This window comes from Mus caroli, chromosome 4 (genome assembly GCF_900094665.2).
Source record: "Mus caroli chromosome 4, CAROLI_EIJ_v1.1, whole genome shotgun sequence".
Lineage (NCBI taxonomy): Eukaryota > Metazoa > Chordata > Mammalia > Rodentia > Muridae > Mus > Mus caroli.
In genome coordinates, this window is record NC_034573.1 from 95,074,757 (window position 1) to 95,096,395 (window position 21,639).

Genomic DNA, 21,639 nt, shown 5'->3' on the forward strand with positions numbered 1-21,639 from the left:
ACAAAAGATGCTGTATTTTGTGAAGCGTCTAACAAAAGATGCTGTATTTTGTGAAGCGTCTAACAAAAGATGCTGTATTTTGTGAAGCGTCTGTATCCATATGCCTATGTGATGGAACAGATGTTCTCCTGAGTCATTCCACCAGCAAGGAACCTAAGAGTACAGTTAAGTACTGACAAGTAGCATCCTGGAACCTAGGGCTGCAGAGAAGACTCAGTGGTTAAGACTCCAGTTCCAAGGAATCCCGCACCCTCTTCCAGCCTCTGAGGGAGCTGGCATATATGTGGTGCACCAGCATTACATGCAAGCAAGACACATACAAAATATGTTAATTAACTGGTTAATTTACTTTTAAAAGTGCTTGCTGTTCTCCCATAAGGCCCAGGATTAATTCTAAACAAACTTTATCAGATGGTAAACAACCCTAAATCAACTCCAGAAAACCCAGTGCCCTCTGGCTTCCATGGGCATAGCATGCACTTGCCTTCCCAACATTCCCCCCCCCACACACACACACACATACTCTAATACACACATTTATATATTCATATACATACACTCACACATACGCACATAGACACACACTCACAAGCACACATAGACACACTCAAACTCACATTCACATACATACTTTTTTTTTTAATCTTAGAACCTAAAGAATTGAAAAAGAAAAGTTTCCCTGCCATGGACCGTAAGTCTAGACAGCAGGTTAATAGAATGACTTCCAGAACCATCACTGTGCATGAAACATTTGCAGGATCCTAATTTCTGTGCTTCTCTGCAGTGAGAATAGGTTTGCCCATTACTGGTTTTATTTGCTTAATCTATTAAGGGTCTAATAACACCTTTAAAACTTGTGGCATTATATTTTGATTTCATATAGTAAGAAAAAGAAAAAAGAAGTTTCTTGTATTTGTAATTTGGTAAGAAGAGAGATTAAGGATCCAAAATAGTTGAGGTCCAAAGACCCAGCTCATAAAGCTGGGGCCACCTTCCAAAGATGTTCAGCCACAGTTGGAGCCATGATCAGAAATACCAGTGTGATGCCACCGCTCAAAATTCATGATCGTTAACTGTCAAAGGCAGGTACAAGCAAATTAATGGCACTGCTCCCAAAGGAACCCTGGATGTATTCTGCTGCTTTGTGGTCAAGTTAAAAGCTAACTCCTTTCTCCTGGGGGAGATGTATGTGCCAGGCGATCTTGTTGAGATGTCAGGGCTGTGCTGGGATTTGTGTTGACATACATCTAGCCCCTTGAGAACTGCATTGGAGAGAAGTATTCTTGCAGAAATCAATTATTAATAATAGTCCCTGAGATGGTAGGGCATAGCCCCTTCCCTGATTTCCACCACATTGATAGATGCTAAACCCTGACTCTTTTTAATTCAGTTTTTCCTCATAGAACCATCTCGAATACACTCATCGATTTCCATCTTCATCCTAATCCCAATGTCTTAACCTTAAGTTCTTTCCTTTCGCCATGAAAATCATCCCTGCCTTGGTCGGTAAACGTGCTTCTCAGTTTCCTTTGGAATCTGTCCTTGTGTTTTTGTTTTCCATTCGTTTATGTTTCTTTGGTTTGTAGTGTCAGAAGATGATGTTTTTTATGACAAACTGCCCTCGTTTGAAAGGCGCTGTGACACGCCTGCAGGTACGGTGCTAGCTGAGTGATCTCTGGACACTTAGAGTTTTCAAATCCAAGCTATTTTCCATCTGAATGCTAGAAGCTTCATTAGACATCCTCCTCCCCTCATGAGTCCCAGTGCCTCTCAGATGCACCCTGTACATGTCCCGACCATTGCGGAACTCATGTCACTGAACCTATTTTAAGTGGACATTTTATTATAAAGCAACAGGTTGCATGACAGTTTCTCAAAAGAGAAAAGGCTCAAACCAGGTGAGAGTCATTGCTGTGTGAATTTTCAGAGGAAGGAGTGATTTAGGTACCCAGAATCTATTGTCTGCTTTCTAATTTAGCAGTTAACAAGGCACCATTGGAAGTGTCTCTTCTCTTTAGTACGGAAGTAAAGGGTGTGTTGTGACTGGGTGCCTAAGGCAGTTCCCAGAAAGGGACAGGAGGTCTCTGACATCATCTGCGGACTTTACATTGATATGCAATGCTAAGCGAATGTTGCATATAAGCCACTAGCCAAGTTTATCGTTTGTGCCAACAAGCAAGAGGATGACACTGAAGATGAAAACGATACAGCAATTGCTGAATGAAAGTTTGCCCAAATTAATGCAGTTGAAATATGCTGACACCCCTGCATGGCCAGGAAGACATCTGCTCCATGTTTACAAGTGCCTAGCCCTCAAGCTACCTACATGCGTGTCCATCCCTTCAGTCTCCATAGCTTCGATTTTGCTTTGTTTGCTCAATTTTAAGGAAAAAGAAAAACCAAACAGCTCTAGACCGCCAGCCTTCCCTTTTTCCTGCACGCTAACGGCATGCAGTGCCCCGCCCCTCCCCGTAGTGAGATTAATTACCTGCTCTGTGACTCACATCGTGTCCTTCTCTCTCCCTTTCCTTAACCTTCCCCATCCCGCTTCAACTCCTGGCCAAACAGAGAATGAACAGCCCTCCCTCGTTTGGTTTGACAGAGGAAAGTTTTATTTGACTTTTGAAGGTAAGTAGTGCATAGCATACCAGATTCTAATCCATAGTCCTGTGTTGTTTTTATTCTCATTTCAAAAGCCCCAGTTTTTCTTCAAAATTTCTGATCTTGCTTTCTCCATTGAAAAATGCTATGGCTACTTAGAAAGCATCAAGTACTAAAGAAGGCATTTCATGAATTTGGTTTGTATGTGTTCTTCAATTATCCACGTTGAACAAATTAAAGCTGATTTGCAGTTGACCTCGGTTACTTAATTAATGATGGCCAATTAAAAGCAGAACAAAATGGAGCCTTCTTTAGGTAAGGAACTTGACTCTGTCAACCAGGCTCTTGCCTAACCCTTTTGCAAGTGTGTGTGGCAAACTCAAGCACGTTTGGGGTTGCTTTGGAAAACTGACATTCCAAATATAGAATTCAATCTTGTAAACTGTAAATATGCATGTACATGTGTGTGTGTGTGCATGTGTGTGTGCGTGTGTGTGTGCGCGCGCGTGTGCATGTACTCGTGCATACATGTGCATATTATGAATGTTCACAAGGGAATCAGACAAACAGAGGCAACAAGGAGTGTTAGAAGAAACTTTCATCTGCATCTCCTGAAATTGCTACTGTAATAAAACTGCAATAAAGTAGACCAACCGCTGTTGAACCTGCCATTCTAGAAGGTTAAAAAAAAAAAACACATAAAAATAATGTCAAATTTTTAAACTCAAGGTTTGACCATCTATTATATCTTCCATCAAGGGTTAGCAGTCTAACCCTTAATTCAGTCTAACCCTTAGTTAAGTGTTTAACTTCTAACTCATCTTCATGGGCTGGAAATTTGATTAAGTGGCACACTTAAACTACCAGTGTGGGGAAATGAAGCACTTTACCTAATTAATCAGCCATTTTATGCATAAGGATTTATCATATAAGGTCTTATTTGCGTAATTTTAAATAGTGAAGTTTTATACCAGGGTCAAAAGTTGGTATAAAAAAATGACAAAAATATGTATATGTAATTTTTTTCTTCTTAGAATAGATATCAATATAGAACTTGTCTTTGTGTTTCATGACAACAGGAACTTGGGTGTGTTTTAGTGCAGTTTTTAAAATTATAGTGGCTGAAATATATGAGCAGTATGAAACACAGGAAAATGAAATTCACCCACAGTGAATTTTTCTTGTAAGACGGGAGCCCTTAATGCAGAGTAGCTTGCAGAAAACATGGTCTATTGTTGTGGGAAATATTAAAAAGGTCAATCTGCCATGTCTCTTGCCCCGCTGGTCTGTGTTCCCGCTCTAGTAGAGTACTGGCGGGCCCAACACTATGTCCCTCCACGGTCCTGCTCGGCGTGTTCTCACCACTGAGCTATTCTCTCCCAGCTATCGAGTTCACCTCATTTCCACACGGCAACGCCCCACACACCCCACGATCAGCCATCTCAACACCTAGTTACACAGTAGAAACATGACTCTTAAGGCTTAATTATCCAATCAGATTTATATAACAATAAGATCACAATTTACAAGATGCCAATACGGTACTTTCAGAGCCAATTAATAAAGATAAAGCTTTAACCCAAGTATTCTAACCTTGTGAAAATCTTAGCTACTTGTGGCTGCTTGAAACCATACAGAATCATGATCTTCTTCCTGTCTGTCTGCATCCATATTGGCCTCTCCTCTTCTCCCCTCCTGCTACCTCTCCATCTCTCTCCCTGTCCCCTAAACTCCTAGCTCCACCTCTCTTTTCCTGTCCAATCACAGGTCTGCCACTGCCCTAATGTGATTGGACAGAGAAAATCCTGCAACATTTCACCCTTTCTGTTTAATTAAAACAAACAAACAAAAACAAAAACATGACTTTCTCTCAAAATACAAATTGAACACAACTATTACCATATTGTAAATTATATGGTATACGATAGATCTAACACCCAGTCCAACATTTTTGCCAATAAAATTGAACACTGTCCTCTATCCTAACTTAGAAAACTATAGTTCTGTACCTGGCTATGTCCTGCCTTAAGATTGAATGTCAACTGAAAACCATTCTCTTAAATCTGTTCCTCTCAAAGTAAAAAGCCTGGGTTGGCTAGACTATATAGTTTTTCAACCCCATCATAAATCCAAGAATGACTGATAATAACTGAAAATATATAGGAAGTGTAACACAGCTTCCAAAACTAGCCAATTGATAGAGACTGCTGAACACCTGCACAGTTCTTTACTTCAAAATGTTGGAGCATCAGTCTTTAGCCTTCTGGGCCAGGGCCATCTGACACACCTAGAGAAACAGGAATATTAAGGACTAGCCTACTCTGTCACAGCAGAATTAAGGTGTCCTAAACCTGTAATTGTGTTCTTTCTTTGGACAATATTATGTCTGTAGATGAAAAAAGGCAATTTTTGTCTAGTTGTCTCACCACAACTGGAGTAACTCATAGATATTCAATTTCTTCTTTGAATCCAAGACAGAGAACGCTGTCAAGCACAGACTAGTCTCAACAACAAGTGAATAAATAACATTAAACGTCACATTCTGTGGATTTCTGATGTTTTTGAAAACCAACTGTCTATGTAAAGTAATCTGGATTGCTGTCTGTTAACTACTCTCAGCTGTTTCTAGTTAAAATCTTGAAAACCCCCAAACAATAAACTCAGAGCCATGAATTTGTTATTTGACCCTAAATTCACAAACTTAAACATCTCAGATCTGATTATAAAAACAGCAAAAGAAGGACTAGGTCTAATCCTTGTATTTTCAAATATTTAGTGTCAATAGAAGAAATTTATACTAGGTAACCTTGATTTTGCATCATAATAAATTCTGTACCAAATGAACTTATGACTTCAACCCAGTAACAATTATAAAGATGTCTATCAAATGAGGTTATGGCTACACAATCAATTCTAGCTATTTCCTCCCTGTTCCAAATATGAGCATTTTTACATTCCCTAGAAAGACAACAACTTATTAATAACTCTCTCCAGCCCCAAAGCCCAGGGAACTGGGTTAACAACTCTTCATAACTTCTTCAAGCTGAATATGGGTGTTGAGATATTATGAAGGGGGCCGGGGAGAAGGGTAGGGAAAACAGGATTGATCAGTCTCTGATATCTGTGTTTTCTTGACTGGATCCAGCTGAAGTCCAGGACATCAGGAGTTCAAAACAAAACTTCAGTATCATCAAGATATATTTTTTGTTTGATTTTCTGGAATCTAGTCCTCTGGAGGTCTCCGTCCATCATATCTGATCCACATAACTCTGGAAGATGTAAATACCTCAATCACCTTTTCCCAAAACACAAAGACAAAAACCTTTTTTTCAAAATAAGCATAGCCTTGAACCAGTAACGAGAAAAGCCTTCATTTTGACCTCTCTCCCAGAGGAATAATATAAGCATAAAACTCAACATCACACCTATTTTGAAAATTAAAACAATCTAAAACAAATGAAATAAACTAAAATATTGTATGTGCCTATATTTAGGCCTTTCCTATGTTGCCAAGAGGATATAAAACCCAATATTCCTGTAAAGTCCATGTTAGACAAAATACGAGTATCCTGTGAGGCAAGGAGTCTATCTTTATGCCATCTTAATACAATTGAGTCACACTTCTATTTGTACCCGCTTATAAGCAGGCAGCTAGTCAAAGCAGGAACTAAACCCAGAATTCCCATGGAGCCCACATTAGACAGAATTTGAGTATGCCGTCATGACATATTAGAGCAATATATCTTTGTACCATCTTTCTGTTAGCTCTCTGCCTAGAGCCACAGACATTTATTTTATTAATACCTGTTCAAAGCAGGCAATGGTTTTCACTGTGCTCTCTACTCTGGAGTCAGTGACTACTATTCCCTATCCTAGTTCAAATTAAATCAAAACAAATGAAGTAAACTAAAACGACAAACCAAAAGAGATGGCAGATTGACCATTTTAATATTTTCCAAAACCGTCTATGTAAACCTTTCTGATGCCCTGAAGCCTTTTCCCAGTGTGAGCTAAGAACTGGTACTAGGTGATTTTTCTGAGTTGCCCTTTTTCTCGTGTGCCTTTATCACCTGAAGCTGTTAGTTTTCTAATAAGAAAGATGGTAAGCCCACAAACCCGTGACCCCCTAAATTTTCTCTTTCAACCAGCTGAAACTAAAGGGTCCAGGTGAGACTGGTGGGCCGAAGCACCCCTGTAATTCCAGCACAGAGAGTCTGATGCATTCGAGAGTAGTCAGGGATAGTAGCAAGCTCCATGCTGGAGAGAACCTGTCCAAAACCAAACAAACACAAAATGTACAGGCATCTTTTTATTGTCGAATACATCAGTAAAGTGATCGAAGTAGCTTTGGGATGGGTTGCTTCAAGATGAGTTGGAAGCTAAAGTGCACACAAGCCCACAGCTGAGCCTGCCAAGACTCTAACTCTTGTTCAGCTGAGCCACTAATGAAGTCTGCACTCCAATTTTTAAGCCAGGAAATTAACTAATGTAATAGAGCTTCATACGTACAGATCAGTCTCTAGGGGGTTTCGCCTAGGAAAACCTGAAAAGATGGCAAAGATTATTTTCTGTTGTCATGATAAAATGACGTAGACGTGGCTGTATAACACCCTGAGAACGTGGCCCCACCACAGTGTTTACACTCCAAAAATCCATCCAACACATTCTGTTGAATAGCATTTTAACAGAGTCTCTGGGACGTTCATGTTTGTTCACATTTATTTTTATTAATCACACCTTTCTTCAATGCTTCATCCAGAGAAAGAAGAACTTGAAGGTTCTCTTGTCAAAATCTTCGCTTGTTTTAAGAAGTTTTGCATTTATTTTCCGACTTCTGTACCATTTTTGTGTTTAAAACTTCACTGTTCATTGTTTTTTTCTGCTCACATTTGTTCTTAATCATGATTAGGATTCTACACTCGTTCCATTCATGTTTGAGTCATTGACCAGTCTGTGAACACTGACTAGTGAGTTCAGTTTGAAAAGACATGAAGTACCTCAGACTTGCTAACAAATGAGGTACAAGGCCTTAGACCAGGGTTACAAATTACAGTGCTTCTAAATATATCTCAATGCTTCTAAAAATATATTTTACAAATATCTTTGCTAGAAAATTTAATGTATATTAAGCTTATTAAGAAAATTATTTAAATGCTAGTAACTTTTAAATCAACCAAAAGAAAATCTGGGCTTGAGACGAGTCTCAGTTTAGTAAAGACTTTATTATCACACAAGTATGAGGAGCTAGCACCCACCTAAAGACCCAGGTACCACCATTCGCACTATAATCCCAGCACTGTGGAGGTGAAAACTGAAGGATCTCAGGAGTCAGTCTAGCCAAATGGTGAATTTCAGGTTCAGCAAGAGACTCTACCTCAAAAGTAGGGAGCAGAGCAATTGAAGAAGATACCTCTGACCTTTGCCACATACCCACATGTCATGCCCATACACAAGGCACACACCTGAATGAACACTCACACGCACACACACACATGCACACACACACGTGTAGCTGACTGCTGAAGCCATCAAGTATCCTCAGGTAGAATGAAATTATATTTCCGTGACAAATCACTGAGCCTGACAGATATTTCAATTCTGTAGTGCCTTTTAATGTCAAGATGTTTCCAAAAATGCACTGCCTTTCTCCTTCATGGCTCTTTAAACTATAAAAGCATCTTGCATCTGGCAGTGAAAATCAACAACAACAACAACAACAAATCCTTGTGGCCATGAGTCATCTTGTGTCTCAGACGTGTCACACTGTCCTCTGTGACCCTGCTCCCCTTGGCCCAGCATCCTTGGCACCCACTCTCTACATTTTCACTCTCTTTGCTGAACTCACTTCAGGGAACACCCTCACTTCCCTAACTGAATCCCCACTCTCTCCAGGGACCCACATCTCTCTGAAACAGCCTCCACAGAATGTGTTTCACTTTCCTGGGGGCCACATGCCATCGGACTGAAAATCAGGCTTAAATTCCCACAGCCCTGCTTTGCATGTCAAAACCTCCTGATTTAGATATTGGTCATTTGACCATCTATCCGATCACTCCACTGGCTTCCCTCATTATTCCTTGACCCCTGACCTCAGGGCCTCCCTCTGCATTTATCTGTGAAGTACCAGCAACTTCATTTGAATCATCTTCATTTTCAAGCACCATCTCTTCCGGTTCTGTGGGGATGACCCATCCCCAACATGGTCTCCAGGGCCTCAACAGTTTCTTCATCCCCAACTTGGTTCCTCCACTCTGCTCAGCATCAGCACCTTGGAAACAACGCTTCCTGGCAGGGCTCCGTTTAGCCATTTCATAACTAAAGCGTGTCACAAGTCTTATATAATAGGAACTATGTTAAGCACTAATTCTCGCTCATTCAACAGCATCTATTGAGCATGAGATGCATACAAGCGCCTTGCTGACCACTTCACACTAGGGGAAAAAAAATCCCTGTTGCTACATAGCTTACTTCCAGCATGCAGAATAAAAAATAAGGAGAGAATTAAGTGTCATCTATAGTAGGGGGATGGGAATGAGTTCTATATGAGAAATAACACCTGGAAAAGGCTGGAGCATGTTAGGAGAAGAGAGGAAATGAATAAAAATAGAGCAGTGCCCAAGCACTCACTCTGCAGGAAGCACCTCTGTGCTGTCATTTCACCTACACCAGCCACTGCTATAGAAAATGAGATTTGGGTAACAGCTTTCCAGAGCCTCACAGCCGGCAGAGTTAGAGGTTTAAATTTCAGCTGCTTTGTGGAAAACACCCTGCGCCACTCCCTCAGCCCACAGTACTCAAGAGTCTCAACAGCAGAGCAGGATTTTCCCTCCTCCTCTCATTCCAGCTCTCCAGCTCTTTTCTTCCCAGGCACAGCTTGCCTGGGCCTCCCAGAAACCTCCTCTCCCACCCTTTCTACTCTGACTCTGCCCACCAGCCCAATCTGCCATTCGGATTCTTTTCTATATCCTGACCAGATCCCAGAGAGTGAAGATATGTTTCTGGAAGCACCCTGGTCATCTCTGCAATAAGATACTCTATTCTCTCTGAACTTGTGTTGTCTCCGAGAAACAGCACTCCAGATGTCTGACCAACCTAAGCAGGCTTTTTAGTTTCCCTAATTGACCGCTGGTAAGTCATAACTTCATGCAGGAAACACACGACCACCGCTTTGTCTGTCTGTGTGTCTCTTTCTTGTGGTTCTAGGGATTGAACCCATAGTTTACAACCCCTAGGCACGTGCCCTGTCGCTGACCTTCATCCCAGCATCACTCACTTCTCTTCACACAGACATGTATTGAAAACTGTAAGAGTTTGGAAAGGCTCAACATTCTTCTCATCACAAAATTTCTAATTAACTCACTTGGAAGTCATTAAGGAAAGGAAAATTGAAAGGTGTGGACAGTTTTCTGGGAAGCATTTGCTTTGCTAAATTCCTAGAGTTCTTCTGGTGGGAAGGGTTCCCCAGTTGTACCTTTCCCATTCAGGGTAGGTACAATATTTTCAATGGACAAACATGAAAGCGAATGAGCACTCACTGCAAAAGTCGCCGCGTTGGGTTGTCAGGGTGGTGAAACAACGCCGGAACATAAAAAGCATCAGTTCAAATCAGTCTTCATTCCAAATGCAGGCATAGTCCGTACCCTTCTGAGACTGTGTGTTATCTGCCGTATGCTGATGAACTATCCAATCCTTTCCCTTAATAATGAAGCTCACACAAGGGCTTGATGCTTTGCTTTAACATACTAACTCAGTTTAAAAGATTAAAGTGCAATTGAAAAATGCAAACTGTGCTACCAGGGAAATCTGCAAAGATTTAGATTTTCCCATTTTCTCTTCATAGTAAACTCATCACCTGGCTCTGAAAATCCCTCAGAATGAACAGGTGGATGTTGACTTGTTCTTGCTGTCTGAAGACATCATCCCACCTCACTCACATTTAGTGTAATGCAGGCATGCTGCAGACAGAATGGGCAGAGTGTGCCTTATTCGTCTTGCTTGAACATGATATATAGGCAAAATGTGTGTAGGGGCACCTGAGAAGGTCATGAATGTCCAGAACTCATGTCAGAATCTCTCTGACTATATAATTGTGGGAAAATTTAATGTATGATAGCTTCTGGGCCAAGTCTGTTGCCAGGCAGGGCATACCTGGATAGTGAAATGGTGACTTATGTATTTATTTATTTTGCATATCTAAGTACCACTATCTTTGCCAGTAATGGTGCTGCAGGATGTTATGGCTAACCCATATCGTAGTGCATTTCTGAGCTACCACTGCAATAGCATTGGCTCAGGTTGTTCACACCATGACCTAAGGCTGTGGCACTCTACTACTAACATCTCAAATGGTGAGCAGAGATGCAGGAACTTGGGAAATGTCTTCAAGGTAGCACAAAGTCCTGTGATTAAACCATTCATGGGGGAATTATTAAGTCCTAAAAGTTATGTTTTAATCACCATAGTATTCAAGTCTCTGTTGTGCCCAACAAGACTCCTAATCTTGAGGGCTTAATGTCACTTAGTCTGTGTTTTATAAACTTCAGAATGGAAGGGATGGTAGCCACCCAGCAAGATAATTAAGAAAACCAAAAAGGACCAACTTGTCTTTTGTTTGTTAAATTATTATATCACCTGAAAGGATTTGGTTTTGGTTTTTAATTATCAATGCTTTGAGGTGCATTCAAACTGAGTAAGAAAAAAATGAAGTGATGTGACCAAAAAGGTGCTGAGTCCCAGACACTGTGCTTTCTAGATTCTGGCATTTTCCTTCTCTCTGATGTCACCTTTTATCTCCTTGTCAGTAGTTAGGCCAGGATTTTCTTGTGTATCCATCATATTCAGCCCGTGGTGTCTTTTCCTCATTTTAAGACAATGATGGTCCAAAGTGCATTGTGTATTGAACTGTATTGTGCTCAAAAGAAATTGAACACAATCCAACAGATCGACAAATATGCCCAAAACAGGAGACCTGCTATACTTATAGAAACTTTCACCCCTCAGAGAGGAGATGAGCCCCAAGTGCACATCACACTTGCCTGGGTGCAGAAGGAAATTGTCGAACAGGAAGATCACAAAGCCATAAGTCCTAGAAGAAGAGTTATTACACGGAGACAACTGGAAATCTGAAGCATGAGTTTGGCACTTCCCTAGAGCAGAAAAAGGAAATAGCCCATGATTAATAGATCAGAAAAGCTAACAAAGATTCGCTTGTTCCTTCCCTTGGTGGATACAACTATTCCATCAGTCTTCTTGGCTAAAGGCCCTGTGTTGGAACATTATGAAGATCAAACAAAATGGCGTCTGCTTTCTAGAAACACACAAACACCAGGAGTGAAGTACTTCCCATAAGGTGGCTTTAGCAAAGGCATGGGAGAGTTGTGAAACTCTAGAAAAGCACAAGGGGTTAACTGAGAAGAATCAGGAGCATCTTCTTAGAGGGAAGGGGACTTGCCCCAGCTGACGTTAAAGAACCAGGATTCACAAAGCTAAGTGCACAGGCTTGAGAGAGTGACTTAAACGGAGTCGGAGTCGAGGTGAGAAACATCTAACTGGTACTCGGCACTGATAAATCCTGGGCAAGTGAGGAATGTTTGCAAAGATGGACCAAGTAAATCAGGACCACATTCTAAAGTGCTTTGCCTGCTTGGAGAAAGAATCTGTAATGCAACCCTGTTCAAGGTGAATTTTAATACCTCGTAGTATGGCAGAAAATTGGAAGGCTGAGTCTGCCTTCAGATAAGGAGCCATCTAAGGAGCCATGGACAGTCACACCTCCGGCACTGCCACGTGTCGTTTGTTCTCTGAAGTTAAGCAGGGCTCTGCCTGTTTAGTACTTGGATGGGAGAACCAGGGAGAAGTCTGTCATTAATCAGGAGGAAGAAATCAAGTAACCGTGATGTGACCAGGAAGAAGGACTGAGGTTCCTGTGCAGAATCCATTGAAGATTAGTACAAGAAGAAATGGACTGTAAAAAACAGGGAGCTGTCTGCTGAGTGTGACAGGCTCTGGATCCATAGACAGGAAGGTTTAGAGCAGCTGCAACAGAAGTTGCTCCTTTGTGGTTTTCTTAAGGAAAAAAAAGAATCAGCGATTAATTTTGAGTGGGCCAGTCAACAGTTACATTTTTGTAGAACCTATTAATGGCCTAAAAGTCTTGCTGTCTTCTCTCTGTTGCCTGTTCCTGACTGTGGCAATATCTAAAACCCTGTGGCATCCTAAGTGTGACAACCTGACCACTAGAAGGGAAAACTGCAGAAGAAAAGCGTTAGCTTCTTCCTGGTTGCTATCAAGAATACAAGTTAACAGGGGACTTGTGGGATGTTTCTCCCCTCCCGACCTGCTGCCCGTCAGTGCTTCCAGCACTCTTGCGCCTGTATCCTTCTCTGTGATATAATCTTCTATTACCTCTGCCTTTTCTCCCTTCTGACTCTCACACATGGATGCTTACAGACTTGAGACTGAAGGGATATTTATATTTGTTGGCTCATATCAAATAAAAATGAAATGGTTCACAATAAAGTAACTGAGTGTTAAATTGTATAGTTCTTTATTAGTAAAAAGAGTTACTTTTATATAATACTTCATTTTTTTTTCTTTTTCCATGTAGCAGGTAGAGAAAAAAATTAAGTTCACTACCTACCCCACATAATCTTAGGGTCATATAAGTCATGCTGAAGAAGTTTTCTGTCCTGTTAGGACAGCCAGTATTACAGAGTTTGACTAACATACTCCCTTAAGGTAGATTCAGCATGCAAATGCCTGCTGGTAGGCTCACAGTTATAGCTGTGAAAGGAGTCAAGACTCTTTCTGTAGGTTCTCAGGATTAATTATAATGGAACTGTATTGACTAATTTTTTTCATGCTTACTAACTGTAACAGGTAGGCATGTGGTAGGGAAAACAATGATTAAATTTGTAGAACTTGGCTTAGGTACTGTGCATTTGTTATCAATGTTATTACAGCTGTGCTCATTCAGCCAGTGATTGTTTACTGGGTACCTGCTATGTGCACCGGTACTGTGAAAGCTATCGGGACACAGCAGTCAGGAAGAAAAGCATGTCCTCACCTTTATGATGTACAGAACCCAGACATCAAATGAACAGTGACACTAACATGTAAAGAATATTATTAGTAAGGAGCTACAGTGCCCTGGGGGCATCCATCAGTGTCTTGTGCTATTTTCTCCTTTAACCTAAGGGCAATGGAAGAAATAGGAGTGATTTAGGTCTAGGTAGAGTTCTCTGAATACTGCTCACTGTTGCTGTGTTAGCATTCTGAAACATCATCAGATGCCATAGGTGTGCTACTGTAACTGTAAGTTGGTTTTATCCTAAATACTAGAGAGGAAACCCCCATTAGTTTATATCAGTGTACTTGGTAATAATTTACACATGCATATATACAATTACATATGGAGAGAAGTAGAATAGACATATTTTATATCTTAAATAGGGGTGTGGTAGTGGTGGTAGTGGTGTGTGTGTCTGTGTGTGTGTGTGTGTGTGTGTGTGTGTGTGTATGTGTGTTGAGTACACATACTGTTTAGGATCTGTAATAAACCTTGGGGGTTGGAACTACATCCTTAGCACGTTGTGTTATAATCTAAGTTTTGCATTCTTGCTCTGGAAGCTGGATAATAATGGCACCTTTCTATGCCACTGTGGTCAAGATGAAAGCCCAGCACAGTAGCATGGGTTCACTGTGAATGTGGGGCATTCAGTATATCTTAGCTTTTACCACCATTGTCCACCCTCACACATCCCTGGCTTGTGACACGTGCTGTCTCTGTGCCAATTTTGCTTGCTTTCAAGAAGTCTCTGGCATTTCAGTCTTCTACATAAGTAATCCCACAACATGATCTTCTCTGAGTTGCTACTTCACTTTCCTTTCTATGGACAGCAAGCATTTTTTCCCCTGGGTTGCTTATGGAACAAGAGGATGGTTGGACCCATAATACCACCTTCCTCTGCACCCGCATCCCCTGAGCTAATCCTTCAGACTGACTGGAGACTAATAGTCTAGCTGACGGTGAGCTCCTGTGCTAAAGCTGCGGGGAGATGGGCAGGAAAACTGGTTTTGTCTCGTTCTTTCATAAACCACAGCATTTGGCAGATTTGACAAGTAATTTCAAACCTCCCCAGAAGAAAATGAAGGGTAAGAAAGCAAAGAAAATCACTTTGCTCTTCAGTGGCCCTGAGCCTGCCTCAGACAATGGCTGGCCAATAATCTCTGTTGCTTTTATGTTTGCTGTGAGTCTTTTAGGAAGGACTAGCCACAATTTTAGGTTATATACTCCCATAATAGAATAGTCTTTTAAGGGCTGGTAGGCCTCATCAGTTCACCGCATGCCTAGCATGTAAGAGGCCCAGCACTACAAAAGGATAAAAGAAGGAAAAAGGGAGAAAACCTCCTTTATGAGCCTCTAGCTACCCTATGATGGGGGAGTGCCATAAATGAGTGGAGAAGGTACGCTGGTGATATAAAGAGATGGGGAGACTCGGGAGACACTTCCCTCTCACATCCTTTCTGTCTCTGGGTTTGAAACATATTTAATTCACATTACCTCCAAACTGACTTCAGACTGTTGGTTATGAAACATCCTTTCAAAATGTAAAACCGAAACACAAGCATAATTACACCTTATAATAGCTACTAACATAAACATATCCTTCCCACTTTTAAATATGGGGAAGATAAATAACACCGGATGTGTAGTAACAGTTGTGCACTAATTGCTTCACTGCATCCAAGATGGCTCTGACGGTCTCAGGAGGAGGAGTGTTCAGTTGTCACTGTTAGGAGTTCATCAATGATTTTTGCCATCATGCATGTGGCTGTCATTCCTCCAGAGCCTGTCAACCCATGGGACCTGGGGTAGAATTGTTTTTCTCTTCTACTGCTCTGCTTAGGAGTCACCAGGACGTGAGGAAACACAAAAGGAATGAGGCTGCTTTTGTGGTTGGCAGGTGATCAGTTATACAGGAGCTGTGTGTCTTCACAGTTACGGTTGTCTGCTGCTCAGCCGATGAGAACAAGCTTTTGTTGCCCTATGTGATGACAGAGAAGCATGAAGATGGCCTCTGATAAAGCCCCAGGGTTACTCCAGGAAGCCTGGTGAGGAAGCAGGGCAGGGTTGTCTTTGCAGGATACTATGGTGACACTGTATTGCTGAGAGGACAGGAACAATGGTTACTAGTGACGGCTCCTCCTGTCTATAGGTGGTCGCTGGCTTTGAACTATTAACTCACAGCTCATTGTCAATGAAACTGGCCACTCAAACTGTGGACTTTCAGGGAGTCAGTTCCAGGCAGCTTCCTCCTCCTCCTCTTCCTCCTCCTTCATCCATCCATACATACATGTCAGCCCCATTGGAAAAATAACTTTCAATAGTTCTCAAAATTGCCAGTATCCATTTTTTAACTGTAAGGAACCATGTAAGAAATTAAAAACAGAAATGTAGACACCTCTGTGTAAGATTTCCTAATAAATGCCATTTGATTATTCTCTTACTTGTGGACGTTATAGAAGAGACAAACATGTAAGGAAGTAAGATAATCTGTGATCTAATAACTGCAGACAATGCCTATTATTGTTCCGCTGTACTTCAGTTATGATATTTTCCCTGTGACTGTGACTCTGTGCATCTATGGCTTGCTTTTATGACCAAACAGCACATACACAGCACCTTATTTTAACTACCCTCGGTGCCATTACTAAGCACCTGAGAATAACCCACGGTTTGCTTTCTTGTGATCATTATATTGACTTAAACACTTTACTTGTAAAAATTTTTTAAAAATATCAAAAAGCACAAAGTAAAAATTTGGGGTGCCAAATCACACTTTTTTTATATTGATACAGAAAATATTTTTAATATTTTGTTAAATTCTTGAAGAAGCACCTTTCTGTACACACACATGCGCACACGCACACACACCAGTGTATTATTTTGTTGATACCGCAAATCCATCTAATGATACACACTCCACTGGTTTATTTTGAGGTGCAAAATAAGCTTCAATATAGAGACAAGTATTTGTTTACTAACCAATGACAAAGGATGATATCCAAGCCACTGTCTTCCACATACCCATCAGAAGTCACAGCTTCAGATACCTGAATGGTGACTGGAATCGGCACTTGATTATTAATTCAGTGATTTAGATTTGTTAAACATATTTATAATCTTGACTTTGTATGCTGTTTTAATTTTATTTGAATGTGATAACATTGATAGCTTAATTTTACAATACATAAAAAAAGAACTCCAGGATTTTAGCTACATTTATTTTTTTTCCAAGTTTATTTCTAAGTTTCTGCAAAGCAAACTGCGTCCCTGAAAATCAGCCAGAAGCTTTCACTACCCAAGTATTAGTCCATCGAGCCTGTCAGTCAGCCTGTTTGTCCCAGTTGTTAAGGTTACAGGATTTAAGGTCCAAGGAAGGTGCCTAGCCACATAAATGAGCTAATCTTCTGCATAAACTGATTTTTCACATTCTTGCTGCATCAAAGCATAACTTTTTTTTTCTTTTCCAAGCATTTTCAAGGGAAATAACATTTCCTTGTGTTGAAATTCAGTCAGATAGGTTAAGGGAAATTAATCTAAGTAGCTCAGCTGGGGAGACTATGAAAGAAGCTGGAAAAGCTCACCTGAGCTTGATTCAAAATTAGAGGGACAAAGGGACAAAGGCTCGGTGAGCTGCCCTTCCTGTAAGGCCTGGGTGTAGCTTTCCTAGCCCACTGTGCAGTCTTAAACCACTTCAAAATAAATGGAGGCAAGAAAACACATTAAACAGCTCAATAGAGCCGGGCGTGGTGGTGCACGCCTTTAACCCCAGCACTCAGGAGGTAGAGGCAGGCGGATTTCAGAGTTCGAGGCCAGCCTGGTCTACAAAGTGAGCTCCAGGACAGCCAGGGCTATACAGTGAAACCCTGTCTCAAAAAACCAAAAACAAAAAACAAAAACAACAACAACAACAAAAAAAAACCAAAAAAAACAGCTCAATAGACATTCTTAAGTTTTGACTTTCTTTTGATAGTTGATTTAAAAATAAAAAACTATCACATCTTTTTTTTAAACTATCACATTTTATGACAGTGTTTGAGTTAGCTTTCTACTAAAGAAGACACTGCGGTATGGCTTGCAAAGTATGTTCCCTTCCCTGGCTTATTCCATAACATGTTCAGAGTCTGCATTAGATACTTATCCCTCACCCCTCCAGCCTCAGTCCAGGGTAATAGTTCCATTGCCAAGAGACCGAGCAAGTGAGATCACCTGGTGCAGGGGCTAGCTCTAGAGAGTTGGTGGTGGCAGGAGCCCAAGAGCGTGACCTGGCCCCGCTGAGAGTTGGCGGGTTCATTTTTTAAATATTTCCCACAACAGGTACCCAGGAATTGCTATTACTTGGCTGGCCCTTCTAGGAGCACCAGAGGTGTGTTATTGTAATAACAAATATTGCACCTACCTTGAGTCTTTTGCAAGCTAACCATAATATAATGATTGCTGTTTTAAATAAGTAAAAATTAAAATACTTTTTTATTTTTAAATTAATTTTAATAAAACAAGCATTCCAACAAGTTTTATAGCCTATCATGATACAAATACTACACAAAGCAATTTAAACCAATATAGTAGGCACCTACTGTATAAATATATGCCAAACTAAACATGTATGCACAGAAACCATCAAGAAATCAGGTTGAGAGATGAAAGGAACCTGCAAATTTCCTTTGTACAGGAATCTCTAAACTTCCCTTTGCTTTGTACCTAAAAATTTATTCTAATTCAAAGACTAAACTGTAGTTCTATAACCTTACCCATGGCAGCAAAAGCACCATGGTCGTCAAGTGTATACCACAGTAAGGACTTCAGAAATACTGCCTCTAGTGGGTAATGCAAGTTGTTAGTGTTCTCTTTTTATTGATGCTATATTGAAGATGAGGAAACTAAGCCACAGAGATATCAAATGCCTGTCCTAGTGGACACCAAGACATCATACCTGGATGGATGTGGCCGTAGAGCCCATGCTCTCTTTGTTGATCTAGTGATCACATCCCCTCACTTGGAAGTTCACCTTGTGGTCAACTAAGCATTTAACGGACCACTGTTGTACACTCTTAGTGCAGTGGCTCTCAACCTTCCTAATGCTGCGACCCTTTAATTCAGTTCCTCGTGTTGTGCTGACCCCCAATCATAAATAAAACTGTTTCCATTGCTACTTCATAACTGTAATTTTGCTACTGTTGTCATGTAAATATCTGACATGCAGGATATCTGATGTGTGACCCCTGTGAAAGGGTTCTTTGACCCCCAAAGGGGTTGAGGATTTGCATGCTTGGCCCACAGATTGAGAGCTACTGTCTTAGTGTTAAGTTTTTCATTTGCTTATGTCTTATATTTACATGTTTGTGTCCTCGCCTCTGTCTTGTACACAGCAGAACCTGTATGTGTACTCAACCTGCCAGTGAGGGGAAGCTATGTCCAGAGCATTTGTTCTCTGTTATAAAGTTATTCTCACAGTGACAACCTTAAATATCTACAAAGCACCTGATACTGCAAGACAGAAATCTGAGTGTACACTGTCTGCTACCCCTGTCCTCCCAAGAGAAGTATGGGTAACCTGACTTCCCTATGGTCACAATGCTGTTTTCTTACAGATTTTTGGCCTTAAACATTCTGTTCCCTTGAAGTCGTAGGACAACACAATTTCAGATGTTTTTAAATTTTAAAAGCTCTTCTTCGTTCTCTTAGGCCATAACTTTGACTTTCTCACCATCGTTAACATTATCCTAGTTTCAGTCAGTAACCTCAATAAACAAAAACTCTGAAGTTTTATGGGGGACATGGAAGCACTCACTTATGACCAACCACACTGAGCACAGCATCTATGTGATATAGCCTGGCACTCTTCACAATTAAAAATGATCTATATTTGATCTTACAACTCAATAGGAATGATTTTTTTTCTTATCTTCAGGAAATAATGCAGAGGGAAAAGATCAATGAATATACAGATGAATTTAGATTACTACCTAGAAATGACCTGACATTTGGAAAAGTTTTGTAGAGGCATTAAATAGCTATTGGAAATTATACACAGACCAGAATGTGATGACCAAAGAAATACATAAAAACTAAAATAAAATAAAATACAAAGATGCTCTAATTTTGGCAAAGTTCAAGCCTATGAAAGAATTAGAACTGTAAATTGTGGGTACTTTCAGGTAAAAGTGTTCTCTGTAAATATTTATCTTATATATGTTTCTGCTTTTGTAACTGTATTGATCAAATCCATAAGAATGATTATAGTGTCCAAGAAGTGGACACAGCAACAGTAGAAGATGGTAGGGGCCACTAGGCGGGGTCAGGTGACAGGAAGTGAGAGATCTGAGTTAGAGCTTTGTCTTCATGGTCTCCCAGAGTTTGGTCTAACTGCTGAAGTGCTCCTGGGACCTTCTTATAAGCTCATCAACCAACTAAATCCCCCAGTTGGTTTTCTTTTTCCACATATCCATCTACTGAGATAGTTTTATTTGTCAAAACCACAAATGTTTGCCTTACTTATTCCAATGTTTTTGTTTTGTTTTGACTTTTGAGACAGTCTCAGTATGTAGCCCAGACTGCCCTCAACTTGTCATCCTCCTGCTTCAGCCTCCAGGATGCTGGGGTTATAGATATGCAACACCATGTCCAGATTGCTTGACAATTTTTCAATCTTAATATATAGGAATTTCATATTTATTTTTGCTACTTTTCGCATCAGTTTCATCTCAATATCCCAAGTTTTTAAAAATTCTTGAGCACATCAGTAAGCCTGTCTTACTCAGATAATCTCCATACTGTGTTAAGTTGTGACAATCATCATAAAAATAGCTAATTTGATGCTGTTACAGACCAAGAACTACTCTAAATGGAATACATTTTTATCCTCACAACAGGCCTACAAAATGGTTATGATTGTATCATTTCTGCCCAAAAATAGTTCAGACAAGTATCAGAAAAAGAAACAATCCCAGGCTGGATGCCAAATCCTATTCTCCCAGACTCGATCCAGTGTCATGGCTGAATGTCTATTCTAGTCTCCACACTGGTACCACCATCATCACTGGTACTGCCATCATCACCCCCATCACCCACCCCTAACAATTCTGGTAATAAAAGGCCAGTCTGTGAGCAGAGCTCCAGACCACTTACCAGCAATTCCTTCCTCAGTAAACATTTTTCCATTGATTCATCGCATGACTCATGTAATTGTCCATTCACTTTAAAAGACCATTATCCACCTAAATCATGTCACTTTACTCACAAAAAATATCCTGGCTATTCAAATGTTTTGCAATTTTGAAGAATGAAATGCCCATGATATTCTCTTTATCTGTTAACATCTGTAATTCTTATCAATTTTATTTTCTTTTTAAGGCGAGACCTCGGACTGGATAGATAGCTCAGTGGGTAAAGGGCTTGGCTACATATGCTTGTGGATCTGAGTACAATCCTCAGTGCCCAGGGCAAGCCAGGCATGGCTCTGTATGCCTATATGACTCCAAAACTGACGTGAGGCAGGTGGGTCCCAGGGGCCTGCTACCCAGATAATTTAGTGGAAAACAGCTCCAGCTTTAGTTAGAAATCACCAGATGAGCAAACAGATATTTAGGCGGTCATTAAAAACGTGGCTACAAATTTATTACACANTATGCCTTTATAAAAATATTAAAATGGGAGAGATGTTGGGAGCCATTAAGACAACACAATTGTCCTGATCTCTGAATTGGGCTTCTCCCCCCGAGAAGAAAAGGGGGTCAAAAGTGAGCCACTGACACACCGATTCCGAGAATAACCACAGAATGTTCCAGCCCTAAGTCATCGCCGATGTCCTGACCACACCCTGATACCACCAAGTTCCTGCTTCCCGTATAACGCCAAAAGAAAAAAATTTCTATTGCCCCCCTCCCACTGATAAGTACTTCTCCTTTTGCTTGTATTGCCCCACCTCTCCCGCTGATAAGTATCTGTACTTCCCCTTTTGCTTGTGCATTTAA

General features: G+C 40.7%; 1 protein-coding gene across 15 annotated transcripts in view; it reads left to right on the forward strand.

The window, feature by feature from the left end:
- Nucleotides 1-21,639, forward strand: part of Sgip1 (SH3 domain GRB2 like endophilin interacting protein 1) — a 203,908-nt gene that overhangs the window by 163,706 nt on the left and 18,563 nt on the right. For 11 of the 15 annotated variants that reach the window (XM_029476217.1, XM_029476218.1, XM_029476221.1 and 8 more), the window contains one exon: nt 2,569-2,628. The exons of the other annotated variants lie outside the window; for them this stretch is intronic. In XM_029476217.1, the coding sequence (XP_029332077.1) occupies nt 2,569-2,628 (60 nt within the window). The remainder of the gene's footprint in view (nt 1-2,568; nt 2,629-21,639) is intronic. 15 annotated transcript variants of the gene reach the window in all.